The sequence below is a fragment of the Quercus suber genome, unplaced genomic scaffold (assembly GCF_002906115.3).
Source record: "Quercus suber isolate HL8 unplaced genomic scaffold, Cork oak 2.0 scaffold_60, whole genome shotgun sequence".
NCBI lineage: Eukaryota > Viridiplantae > Streptophyta > Magnoliopsida > Fagales > Fagaceae > Quercus > Quercus suber.
The window spans coordinates 948,513-962,606 of record NW_027069525.1 but is presented as its reverse complement, the minus strand read 5'-3'; the positions used below and the strand labels follow the sequence as shown (position 1 = coordinate 962,606).

General features: G+C 32.2%; 1 protein-coding gene across 2 annotated transcripts; it reads right to left on the bottom strand.

Moving 5' to 3' along the window:
* Positions 1-5,067: 5,067 nt before the first annotated feature.
* On the bottom strand, positions 5,068-12,733 carry LOC112013200 (centromere protein C). 2 transcript variants are annotated; one of them, XM_024045585.2, is made up of 11 exons: positions 12,394-12,733; positions 11,106-11,311; positions 10,903-10,991; positions 10,723-10,825; positions 10,424-10,593; positions 9,221-10,236; positions 9,009-9,117; positions 7,798-7,883; positions 6,897-6,990; positions 6,701-6,808; positions 5,068-5,545 (listed from the first exon to the last, which is right to left on the bottom strand). In XM_024045585.2, exons 1-11 carry the CDS (start codon positions 12,553-12,555, stop codon positions 5,421-5,423), a joined length of 2,268 nt encoding a protein of 755 aa, XP_023901353.2. In that variant the 5' UTR covers positions 12,556-12,733; the 3' UTR covers positions 5,068-5,420. The 2 variants fall into 2 exon arrangements, with proteins under 2 accessions (XP_023901353.2, XP_023901354.2); XM_024045586.2 differs by having other exon boundaries at positions 9,018-9,117.
* Between the last annotated feature and the right edge of the window lie 1,361 nt (positions 12,734-14,094).

Sequence of the window (14,094 nt, the reverse complement as noted above, 5' to 3'; positions counted from 1 at the left end):
TTTGACTGATGCCTTTATATGGTTGCCTTTAAATTCAATTTTTAATTTGAATTAAGGTTAAGTAAATTCTCTTTAGTTTTTAATTTTTTCTTAATGTAAATTTTAACCGCTCGGGCTGTTGGATAGTAAGGAATTATATGACATTACCTTTTGTTAGATTATGTTTTATCATTTGCATTATTTGTAAATTTAACAACCAAGCCTTATTTCTTAATTGATTAATACTTTTAGAATGTTTTCAAGACATTGAGGGTTGAAATCATCTATCTCATTTATATTTATCAAATTATCAATAATATATATATATATATATATATAAATATAAAATATGTATGGCGGATTGCAGTGTCGTCAAATTATTCTAGAATAAATAAAATTCCTCAAGCTTTTCTATCATCTAGATAAATCAGGCTGCAAATACATTTTGCCGACAGTTTGAGCACAAATATTTGAATATAGCAAGTTGGCATCTGCAATTAATTATATCGATACTTTTCAGTTGTCCCACTGCAAATGAAGCCATATCAAATATTATCATCCTCTTCAATGTCGTCATAGATGATCTAACCCCGTTTACAATTCTCTACAAGCATATGAATATTCCAGTTCTAGTTGTAAAAAGAAAAAAGGAAAAAAAGAAAAAAAAAAGAGTCTTCTTTTCTTTTCTTTTTGTTTTTTTAAAAAACCAATGTGACTGCTCTTTCTAAACGTGAGTATAGTAACACTTTAACCGCTCTAAGACTAAGACTTCATAGTCTATACTATAGTCGCTAATGAGTTAGATGAACACAAGGCCGGCCCAAGCGTTTCGGTGGCCTAAGGCGAAATCTTTATATGTGGCCTTTATGTTATCACTTAAATAATATTTAACTAGCATTTTATATAATAATTTTTTTTAATCCATTCTTTTTACATTTTAATATGATTTCTTTTTTGAGAAAATGCTAAAGTTATAACAAATTTTACTACAAATTGGTATTGTAATGAATGTGATCCATGACATGAGGCTTACAAAAATACTAGAAATATTATAAAATTTATAACATGAGAATTACAAAGATATATCACCAATCACAAATATTCATTCAAAAATGCATTCAATAGTTTGTTGAAATTCACCTATCATACTCATTGCCACATCAAATTATAAAAGTTATGGAGACCACCACGTATCCTTGGTGCAGTAATCACTCCACAAGTATAAGTTCTTTTAGGGTGTGAGGGGCAATGACCGAGATTTAAGTCTCTAGAAGAGAATTTTGCACACATATGCACTTAGATTAAGCTAGAGTAGAATTTTTATCTTGTATAAAAATAATTAAATAAATAAAAGTTATGTAGTAAAATTTATAGTATTTTTAACATTTTCTTATTTGAATTACTTGTGATTAATAACACATCTATCTTTAAGACCTATTTATTTAAATTTGTCTTATCTTTATTTCCAGCATTACTTCTTTGAGCCTTCTTAATAGTAAAAAATATGTAAACTAAAATGTTTCAATATCTCCCAAAAATATTTATATATAAAAAATAAAAATAAAAATTTGCTCCCAAATTTGGGGCTTTCTCTAGTATAGGGGCCTAGGCAATAGCGTAATTGGCCTAAGCCTAGGGCCGGCCCTAGATGAACAACGTGCAAATGAGGTAGTTAATCATATAAAAAACTGCAACATGTTGCTAGCTTGTAGGGAAATTCAAATCCAAGTCCATAGGCATGTTGACCGAGCCTTTATCACCAGGCTAACTAAACGTATTGTTTAAAAAGTGTCGCTATACTATAGAATGATACCCTTCACATTGCAATTTGAAATTTGTGCGTTTGCTGATAATTGCGTACTAAACTTAGCAAAACTTTTTGTCTCCTACAAATTAGCATAATGAGCATCAATATAACGTTCAATACAGGTATTCAAAATTGTGGTCAAAAGTATAAAGAATCCCACCATTAAAATCAAATGTTCATACTGATTTTGGCGTAAACTCTACGATGCGCTGCAAAGAATGAAGTGAAAACGCAACTTTATGCTGCTTGACAAGAAATAATTCAACTGCAAGAAACTCGTGATAGGAATTAGGAAGACCCAAATAATGGTGAGGAAGATTGACTTCAAAATCAGAATCATTATAATAGTCAATAGAAGCTATGTTCCAGAACAAATAGCAATGCTGTTATCGTGGAAACTTGTAAACTTATTGAATTTTCTGGGGAGGGGACTAGGTGGGTCAGGTCACGAGCTAGAAAAATCGGTACAAGTAATGAGTTGCCGTTTTCTTGGGTTCAGGGGTCAAGTCACATGCATGATAATTCATAGTTGACAAGCCACGAGTTTCCACTTTCCTGACCATCTTTTTTTTTTTGTAAAAAAACCAATGAAGTGATTCTTATTTTGTCATTAATTTATAAACTTAGTTATAGTATAAGACTACAACTTCATATAATATCTTTTTATTTGTGTTCACCGTTAGATTACATTTTTTTCTTATACACTTTATGCTTAGAAACTTTTCAGAAAATTATAAATTAATAACTATGTTATCAATCAAATATTTAAATTTCAAGTTTTGTAATTTAAATTTAAATATAAAAAATAAGCTTATGTATCAAATAGTATATAATATTTGACTTTACAAAAAATTTGACATTTGTATTAAGAACATAAAAAACATGCAATACAATTGTTAAATTTTCAAAATCATGTTAGTTTTTTTAATAAAAGTTGTAGTCTTTAGATTACAAGCAAGTTTGTAATCTAAGATTACAAAATTTTCTTCCGCTTTTTTTTTGGGGGTTCCAATGATTAGTTAAAACGAAAAAAAGGAAAGGGTGAAATAATGGGATGGGGGAAAGGAAAAAGAAAGAAAAAAGAGGGATTTGCCTTCATTTACAAGATAAGATTATTACACGTCTTCCCACCGTGTAAAATCCGTTTTCTTTTTCTTTCTTTCATTTTCTTATTTCTTTTCACTAGGGTCTTTCCTTTCATTTTCTTATCTCTTTCCAGAAGGGAGAAAATGCTTTTCTTTTTCTTTCCTGTCCTTTTCTTTCTCTTCATTTTCTCCATTTTACCGAACAAGGTGTAATTGTAATTACACATTTCGACGACCAGTTGCTACAGATTTTCAATGAAAAAATACTTATATACAAGTCAAAAGTTTTGTAGTTTAACAAGTATCTTTTATTGTTTCTAATTAAGACGTCCATAATTCAAATCTCTCTCCTTATTGTAAATGTCAAATTATCAAGAAATTTTTATACAATTTCTTATATGTTTTATATTAGGTTTCTCATTTAAAATTAATTCCATAATTAGAAAGAAAAAAAATGAGCAACAATTACATAATTAAATTTAACTGTTCTCAAGAGAAGATAACATCTTTTGTTGTATTAATTAATACAGCCATATAATTGAATAATCAAAAAGGTACCGTATCTAAAGACTTGTATCTTTTTTAACATGTTTTATTTTGAACTCTCTTTCTCCTCCCTTGAGAGTTGCATTTTTAAAAGTAATCAAAAGATTATAGAATTGTACCTTTTTCAACATGTTTTATTATGAACTCTCTCTCTCCTCCCTTTACAGTTTCATCATTTTTAAAAGTAATCAAAAGATTATACAAAAAGAAAAATAAAGGTAGTTCTTTTTTTTCTTTTTTTATCCCAAAAAGAAAAAAGTTATCTTTTTTAACATGTTTTATTTTGAACTCTCTTTCTCCTCCCTTGAGAGTTGCATTTTTAAAAATAATCAAAAGATTATAGAATTGTACCTTTTTTAACATGTTCTATTATGAACTCTCTTTCTCCTCCTTTGACAGTTTCATCATTGTTAAAAGTAATCAAAAGATTATACAAAAAGAAAAATAAAGGTAGTTCTTATTTTTTTTATCCCAAAAAGAAAAAAGTAACTCGCTTTAGACCATCATAATTACAATGTACTATAAAATTAAGCAATCAACAATTATTAATAGACAAAACACAAATACTTTTAAATTGAATATTTGATTACCATTATTAATTTTCGTTAAATTGAAGATATTTATCATCGCAAGATCCAAGAAATTCCATTTTTGAGTGTTTAAGGTATTCAAACGAATACAAAATGTTTGGTCAAAGCCTTAGGTAGTTTTTTTTTTTTTTTTATCCCAAAAAGAAAAAAGTTATCTTTTTTAACATGTTTTATTTTGAACTCTCTTTCTCCTCCCTTGAGAGTTGTATTTTTTAAAGTAATCAAAAGATTAAAGAATTGTACCTTTTTCAACGTGTTCTATTATGAACTCTCTTTCTCCTCCCTTGACAGTTTCATCATTTTTAAAAGTAATCAAAAGATTATACAAAAAGAAAAATAAAGGTAGTTCTTATTTTTTTTATCCCAAAAAGAAAAAAGTAACTCGCTTTAGACCATCATAATTACAATGTACTATAAAATTAAGCAATCAACAATTATTAATAGACAAAACACAAATACTTTTAAATTGAATATTTGATTACCATTATTAATTTTCGTTAAATTGAAGATATTTATCATCGCAAGATCCAAGAAATTCCATTTTTGAGTGTTTAAGGTATTCAAACGAATACAAAATGTTTGGTCAAAGCCTCGAAGGTATACATTACACATAATAATGTTAGGATGGATAGCTTCCCACCATTACCAATTAATATTGAATTAAGTTGCTTATAGCAAAATTTTGTACTTAAAAGTGCAAATTACACATCCCCACCGTTTAGACTTCAGATTCATTAAATATCCATAATTAACCATAAATTTTTGTACAAAATCCTTCCATAAGCCAATGAAATCAAAAGAAATACCAAATCTCCATCAAAAAGAAAATTCTTGTATTTGCCAATTATTAGAATCTAATTTTCATGTGATTAAGGTCAACTCACCTGGATCAAGAAAACCCATGAATTTTCTTCCTGAAGGCAAACAAAGGCAAACTAACCACATTCGATAAACACAACTTACTCATGCTTTGAGAATTTCAAGTTCTATTTTTTTTCCACAATGCAAGTGATCTCTTACATATTTACTAACAATAAAACACAATTCAAGTCCAAATTCCTAACCAAATAAAGTTTTTCATCCTTTCCTCAGAAAATTTCACCTCCTGTCTTTTCATGATTCAAAGGAACGTTTTTCATGTACTACAATTACATAATCACCTAGAATATATCATTATAAATTTTGGCATAGAAGCTGTCTTTGATGAGAAGCATACGATACTATGATTGTTTACCACCACTAGACCACCTTTTTTTAAAAAAAAAAAAATTAATTGTTTAGACCACCATTGGAACTGAGTAGCTAGTTACAGGACAACCCTCCTTTCCGCTTCTCAAAGACCAAGTACAAAAAGAAGGTATCAAACTACAAACATATATGAAAACTCATTGGGGTACCTAATATTTCTTGATATTATAGAGCTGCCAATTCAACAAGTTCTTTGTATTCATCAGACACAAAAGATTTCACCTTCAAAGCAGGTTGTCCATCTTCCTTTGATGGTGAAACATACTTTAACCCAATAACTGTTGTCAGACCTGCAAAAAGTACAATAAAACAAATCTATGTTACCTCCATTAGAAATGGAACTAATTGTTTCATGATTGTACCAATTTACAATAATTGGATATCAAAGGAAAGAGATGTAAAAAAAAAATATAGCTTTGTTGCCCTGCTACACACCACAAATTGTTCAAATTCTAAAAAATTTCAAATACAATTAAAAAATTGTATATATTAATAATTTACACACAGTAGGTCTTGGAACCCATAACCACAACCCACAGCCCATTCTTTACAAGGTGAGGTGCCATTGAACTAGAGCTCATTGGCTTGTACACTTTTTTTCTTTTTCTTTTTTTGATAAATTGGCTCATACACAAAATTGAAATTTAAGTCAACAAATTTGTACAGGTCACTGAATATACTTAATATGAACGAGGCAGTGACTGGTGCAGTGTAAAAATAGTTCTTTACACAAAAACTTGTGTTTTATAGTTCTCAAAGCCTCCACCAATTACATGAATATATGTAAAGTCGTATTGCCACTCACTCTTAACAATTGCTGCTCACTCTCATCAGTACTTCCAAGGGGTTTTAAACTTTGAACAGACCTGTGCTGGTGTTTGTAAATGTGCACATATACCAGTTGTACATCCAATACATATTGGATGCTTCACAGTCCAGTTTTTAATATATGAAAATTGTATAAATTTATTTGAAAATTAATTAAAACTGTTGAATATTTTGTAGTAAATATTTCTAGTTTTCATAAATTCATATACAATAATTTCCCCACCCCAACCACCCCCCCCTCCCCCCCAACCCCCTCAGTCTGGCCTTAAAAACTTGAACCTTCTGTTTTTTTTATTCTCTTTAAGGTCCAGTCTTTAAAACAAGCCAGAATTATTGCATTTCCTGCTTCCAACTCATAAACTAGGGAGTTTGTGGTTGTCCACTAACAGTGCTGCAACTTTTTTTTTTTTTTTAATAGCACAAGAACTTAGCATATACAGTGTTAGAGAAATTATATATTAAAAAAATAGCAACCACCTCCTCCAAATGGTTTATACTCCATAAAGATTGTGTATAGAGGAAGTAGTCTAATTATTAGCCATATTTTAAGCTCAGAGACGACTATAAAGAACTGTACAAATTCCTTAACTAGGAAATCCACACAAGAGAGTACTTACTCTGATGGATGCGTCCATATAATAATCTTTCGCCTTTCCAATACTCCAAAGGTCTTGTCCTGATCCTGGTGCTTCGCCTTACCCCGTGTTCCCACAATAAACCAGCTCCTATGAATATAACAGACATCCAGTTATTCCAACAAAATAACCAAACAAGATTTAGTGAAATATAGTTGAAATTTATAAAAATAAACACCTGCAAGGCTTTTCCTGCAAGGCTTTTCTTTTCTCTTGCGTGGACGTGGTGGTGTTGCTTTGTTTTGCTCATTCAATGATTCCTCAGTACATTCCTGGATGTTTTATTTCAAAGACACAATAAAAACAAATTCCAATCATTACAAAGTACTAAAAGGGGAACTAACCACCATAAAGATAGATAATTCTTTTTTGGACAAGAAAATTAGCTCACTTAAAAAAACCTAAGGGAGCCCCTAGGCCTTGAATCAGAAGGTAAAGGGACGGCGTGTAGATTATGTAGGCCATATATATTGGCCAGAAAAGGGGAGAAAGAAAGCATAGGACAAAGGGGACTTAATCTATATATATAAGAATTATCCATTAGACAAACACCTGTATATTGGCCTTGAAAACATGAAACTTACATTGACCCATTTAAACTAAATTAAATTAATACATAAATAAAAAACAACACACACACACACACTATCAGTTTGAACAGTCATGGACTTTCAGTAAATTATAGCTTTTCATGTTGAAACATGTTGGCACATAATAAGTGAAAATCTACGAACTACTTAAATGTCAATTTCTATATGGTGGAATAAATATGATAAACATTGGAGCCAACCCCGACGTAATTGGGACTAAAGTCCTTGTTGAATTGAGTATAAATAATGATAGACATGGAAAAAATAATCAGAAAAAGGTAAAAATAAAGATCCACCCCTCCAGTACAATTTCGTTTGTGATTAGTAAAAATAAAAAGCTCTATTTCCTAAATTAATAACGATTTCAACGTCACTAATACAAAAATGCTAAACATGGCTAAAAAAACTCTCAATGTATCAGCGACAAGCAGTAAATAAAACAAAAGAATGAATGGAATGGATTGGAAAATAACATGGAAAGATAATAACCTCTAAATGCTGTTCTGGAACATCGCCTGGGGATCTAGAGAGTCGATGCGCTGCATGTTCTTCAACAACAGCAGGACTTGATTGATCTGAGAGAGAATAACAAAATGCGTAAAATACACTTACATTCAACCATCTAAAGCATAATCATCAATCCTAATTTTAAATTATTAAAATAGAGAGAATTCAATTTGGAAGGCAACTGAATTACACTTGCCTTATAAAACTTCATGTGCAAGCTCACGGAAAATGAGACTTATTCAGTGGGGAAACAAAAAAGCTTATTCTAGACATAAAATAGCTTAATCATAAATCATTATACCCATTAGCTGTTTCTCTTCACCTCAACTTCATTGGAACTGATTGGTTTAGACCTATTAGCAGTTTCCATTTACATAATCTTGGTTGAACTGGTTAGTTACGTGCAGAGATAAGACCAACATTAATTTGTTACAGATAACTTGGAACAAACAAACAACCCTTTGATCATCTAAAGGTAAGTCAAGTTACTGTCCCCTAATTAACAGAATACACTTGAATATTACTATATAAATATCAGTAATCCAGAAACCTTTATGTCAAGCACAGTGCAGGCACTGATAGCATGTGCTAAATGTGTACGAATGTATGGGCATATCACTACCTATTTCTGACTTAAATAGTAATCTGAATTTCAGAAAATGAATCTGCAATTCTTTTTTATTAAGTAAAAATGTATCTGTAACTTCAACCCCGTATTGTGACTATATTGCACAACTAGAACAGACAAGACAAGCTTGATTAACTTCTTCATAGAGGTGCATATAGGTACAACAGGGTTCACATAAAGTCCATAATGATCCGAAAAATCTATTGTATCGTTTGGAAGAAATAGCAAGTCACAACGGAAGCATATTTTCTAGTGGATCTGTTCAAAACCTCCTTGATTATGCTAAAGGGTTGAGAATCTAGCAAATATTAAAATGTATTTTTAATAGCTAGATAATTATCAAAAAAAAATCTAGCTATTAATATTGCATTTCAAGGCTTCTAATTACTTATTAGTCTACAGGATGCTTACCTCTTTCCAAAGAGAACCACACAATGATCATTGATCAATTAATTTCAAGCAGCCACTACTAGATAAACTGAATTTAACTAAAAAATCTGAGATTTAGCCATCAGCATCACAAAAGTATTTCTCACAATGCACAAACAAAAAAACACAATCATACCCAACATACTCTGAATGTCATTCAAGATTTCCTCAGTTTCATTTGCCATGTTCAGATCAGGCTGAGGAGAAGCCACTGCCTCCACTGGTTCCTGCAGCATGTCTTCCACCTAAAGTTTGTCACATTATCGGAACACAACACTCAAATTTAAAACACTCACAACTCTATTTAAATAAAAAATATAAACCAAACCAACCAAAAGGAAGATTAACCTTATCCTCCAAGTTATTGGGTCCATTTGTCTGAGCAGTCATATCGGCATCATGACAACTCAACTGCACATCTAGATCATTATCCTTATTACAGCCTCTAACATTATCCTCCACGTCAACATGAGTTCCACTGGAACCAACATCAACACCAACAGAAACATTACTAGAATTATCATGCACAATTGCTTCCGCATAAGTAAAATCCCCAATAACTGCCTCAGGTGAAGCTGTCTTAGCAACTGTAGTGTCAACTTCCTCAATTAAAGGTGATTTCAACTTGTCACAATTGCTCAACTGCTCATCTAGATCAATATCCATATTACAGCCTCTAACATTATCCTCCATGTCAACATGAGTTCCACTGGAGCCAACATCAACACCAACAGAAACTTTACTTGAATTATCATGCACAATTGCTTCCGAATTTGTAAAATCCCCAATAACTGCCTCAAGTGAACCTGTCTTAGCAACTGCAGTGCCATCTTCCTCAATTAAAGGTGATTTCAACCCATCAAAATTGCTCAACTGCTTTCCTGAATCATAAAGATCAGACTCTTTACGAGATTCCATCAGAGAGGGGGTTATCCCTTGTGAGTCATCAAAATCAAGAATGGAAAATGGATCGTTTGATGGCATTGACCGCACAATATGCTTCTGTAATGATGGGAATGGAGCAAACGGACTTCTTGGGGGTGTGGGTGAAGCTATATGATTAACAGAGTTTTCTGCCTCCTGTGTAAGCTTCTCAGGTGTTTTACTGCTAATCTCTTTTAACAGATTATCTATGTCTGATAAAGCCTTCCGAGGCTTTGTTATGTTTTTTCTTGACGGATTCAAATTTATCTTTTGGGCACCTTGCAACTCTGGGAGACTTAGATTCTCTAGATCAATGGGTTTGATCTGCAAGCGCTCCTGTAAAATACTGATTGTTCCATTCCCTTCCAAATCTTCAAAATTACCAGATAGTAACTCATCCAAGATTTCATTAACATTTTTCTCTAGCTTGTCCATTGAACCTATTTAGAATGCAATTAATCATCATATTAGGCATCCATGAAAAAAAAGAAAAAGAAAGAAGAAGACACAAGATGTAAAAGAAAAAAGAAAGTTTGATACTAGCATTAAGTAAAAAGCAGAGCTAAGAGAAAGGGAAATAGCATGGCTTCAGAGAGAATTGATATATTCTTCAAAAGTGCCACTTACCAGATAATTCACTCTCATGTGACACTACATTTTGATCAGTTTCGTGTTGCGGCATGTCATCAATTGGGATGACAATGCCTGATTCAAATGGTGGCTCCTGAGAAGATATGACATTCTCTTTATTTTCAGAAATCACTGATGAATAGCGATGCTTGTATCTAACCGACCGCCTGGGTCACCCAAAAAATAAAAATAAAAATACAAAAAATAAAATAAATGCCGTTCCATAAGACAAGAACAAATGATATATGGTCAAACTAGTATAAAGGGGGATAGATGATACAAAATGCTGATCATACCCTAGAATCCCTGGTCGACGTTGTCGTACAGTTGTGGAAGGATCGTGCTGTTCTAAATTCACTGAAACACCACCAATCTGCTTCTGTATTTCTCTTTTGGCATCTAATAAAACAGTAAAAACAAGTGTTACACAAATGATTGAAGCATGGATTCCAGAACGTAGAGAGAATGCAACTTACTTTCAAATCGTTCATAGGCCAAGAAGAATTCCTCTGGGTCTTTTAGCTGATCAATATCCAAATTTGATTCCAAACTCAAAGCAGACTGACTGTGCAATGAGAATAAGGCTTAGTTTGATAGATAATTTGCACTAAAAGGAACCACTTTGGTTTTTTTTTTTTTTTGGTAACTTTTCTGAGAAAGGCATCAACTATAGGCTCACCTTAGACTAGGCTTTAGACTAAAACGAGCCCGCTTACGGCCTAAGCCTGGCCTTCTTTCTGGGAGACTTTCTTTATCCAGTGCAACACCAGTTTCTATTTTCACTTTAGATGCCAGAAAATTTGCAATTTCCGAGTTCAGAAGTTCTGAACTACCATCTAAAATCATTTTTGCCTGCTCTTGAAGTTTATTGGGACTTTGTAAGGCCTGAAAGGACAGGAAAAACAAGAAATGTGACCATTTTCTTTGATCAAACTGAATTTACTGCACATCATCTCCAAATAAAGAACACATTCTACCTGAAATAAACCTGCTTTGAATTTGAGTTTAATTAATGAGTATATCATTGTGAAAAACTCTATTTGATGGCAGGAACACAGAGGTAAGGAAAGAAAATTGAGTTTGATCCAAATCAAAGATGCTTCAATTTACCGGACCTTACCCGATTACCACTCTACTTAGGTAAGTATTAGTACATTCAACTGAGTTTCTCTCTTTGAACAAACAAAATGGTTTGTCTTTGTGTGTTAATGATAATGCTAGAAGTTTCAGGTAAGTAGCAATATGATTATAACTTTCCTAATTTGAATGGCAGCAAATTTTTCCAATCCTCAAAGCCTCAAAAAGCTCACTATGTTTAACTTTCCTTTGATTTTCTCAGAAATTTTGCTTAGAAAATTACTTATTCATCCAAAAATTTGGAGAAACCAGAATCCAAAAGAGTCACATTACTATCAAGCAGATATCTTAATTTTCACAGCTCACAAAAAAATAAAAAATCCAAAACTGAAAAAAAGTCACGCTAAACTCAGTAAAGTTCAAATTTGCAACATATTCAAACAACAAACAGTCACACTACACTTCCTAACCCTAACATTTTCTCGGCAACTCAAATTTTTCCAATCCTCAAAGCCTCAAAAAGCTCACTATGTTTAACTTTCCTTTGATTTTCTCAGAAATTTTGCTTAGAAAATTACTTATTCATCCAAAAATTTGGAGAAACCAGAATCCAAAAGAGTCACATTACTATCAAGCAGATATCTTAATTTTCACAGCTCACAAAAAAATAAAAAATCCAAAACTGAAAAAAAGTCACGCTAAACTCAGTAAAGTTCAAATTTGCAACATATTCAAACAACAAACAGTCACACTACACTTCCTAACCCTAACATTTTCTCGGCAACTAAACAGACAAAAAAAATGAACGATTAAACACTAAAAACCCTAGAAATCAAGTGCGATTAGAGGAAAATAAAGTAGTTTGAGAGAGAGAAGGAGAGAGAGTTTACGATGGACTTGAGGTGGTTGTGGATGGAGTCGAGATCGGCATCGAAGTCCCATGACTTGGTCGGGTCGGGTTGGACCCGGAACGAGTCGGGGAAGAGAGCGAGACCATAGTACGATGAGAGCGGATCCACCACCGAATCGGAGCTCGAAGGCTCGGCTACCATTGTTGCTTGTGGTCAGGGTGTGTTTGGGAAGTGGAAAATTCAAAAATGACAGAAGTAAGCGGGAGTGGGCACTTTCGTCTTTCGCTTCGCTTGGGAGTGTGCTTTGGGCTTTTTGAGTTTGAGATGATGATGGACTATGCACTACGCAGGCTTTTGATTTTTTTTGTTTCATATTTTTTTTTTTCAGTTTTTTGGCAGATCTGCTCCTGCATAACGGTTATGAATGCAGTAACGTCGTCGTTTTAGATCCCGAAATTCAAATAGTTAGGGGGTTTATACTTAAATAGACGATATTGTAGGGACCATGTTTGGTAATTTGGTTACACTTGGAGGAAGGGAAGTGGACAGGGTAATTTTGTCTCTTTTTTAATTCTAATTCCTCCGATATTTGGTCCATCTGGACACCGCTTATTTTGCTAAAAACTAAAAATACGGTAGCAAAATAATTTTTAAATGTGTGAATAGTGCCGTGAAACCCATTTTTAATGAAAAAGTTGCTAAAATGTAAGGTTTGTGAGTCTTGTGAACAGTACATGGACCCACTAGTGTGCACTGTCCATCGCTTATTTTGCTGGTGTTAACAGTGCACTGACAGAAAAGTCAAAAATCACAACTAAAAAAAAAAGTGCTGATGCAAAAGCTACTTTTCATCCGTATCCAAACATATACTTATTTTCTTTCTTGTTAACTAAACAAGGGATTATCCTTCTATTTCCCTTTCTCCTCTTTCAACCAATACAAACCAAAAGCTCTAACGAATTTAAACTGTTGGATTGGTTGGAGAGGTTGGAAAAGTGGAATGATAGAAAATATTTTATTTTCTCTTTGTTTTGTTTGATTGAAAGTGAAAAAGTATAAGGATGGAAAAAATGAATTTGAATAAATTTACTCACATAACTTTGTTGAAGAATGATGCCCAATTAAAAAAAAATGTGGCAAATAACCACACACAAAAAAAAAAAAAAAGTAATCATCCAAATTTATTAAAAAAATAAAAATCATGTCTTTAAAAATAAATAAATAAAATAAAAAATAACTATTGTGGCAAATAACCACACACAAAAAAAAAAAAAAAGTAATCATCCAAATTTATTAAAAAAATAAAAATCATGTCTTTAAAAATAAATAAATAAAATAAAAAATAACTATCACACCCAGGCCCTAGAAAATCAAAAATAAAAAATAAAAAAAGGCAACATTACTTACTGCACAGGGGAGAAGGAAAAAAAAAAAGGCATGTGCATATAGGCATTTTTGTCAATTAAAAAAAAATCATACTCAGTTTTCTCTCTATTTTAGGGGAAAAAAAAAAACATTTTTGTGGACCCAGAGAGAAAACATCTAGACCCCACCATTTATTTTCCTTCCTCTCCACCTAACCAAACACACTCCAAAAAAGTTTTTTTTCCTATATTCTCTCCAAAACTTTTCATCCACCCTATTTCACCTCTAAACAAACACACCCTAAGTCTTAAATAGAATTTAAAAATCAATGTCTTCAAAAATGTCTTAACATTACCCTAGTTCTCAATTTATGTT

Excerpts from the sequence above, each read along its gene's own strand:
- LOC112013200 (XM_024045585.2), bottom strand. The coding sequence starts at position 12,555 with ATGGTAGCCGAGCCTTCGAGCTCCGATTCGGTGGTGGATCCGCTCTCA. Across the intron at positions 10,237-10,423 it reads ACATGAGAGTGAATTATCTG|GTTCAATGGACAAGCTAGAG; the intron begins GTAAGTGGCACT and ends CATTCTAAATAG. Across the intron at positions 6,991-7,797 it reads TTCCAGAACAGCATTTAGAG|GAATGTACTGAGGAATCATT; the intron begins GTTATTATCTTT and ends TAAAACATCCAG.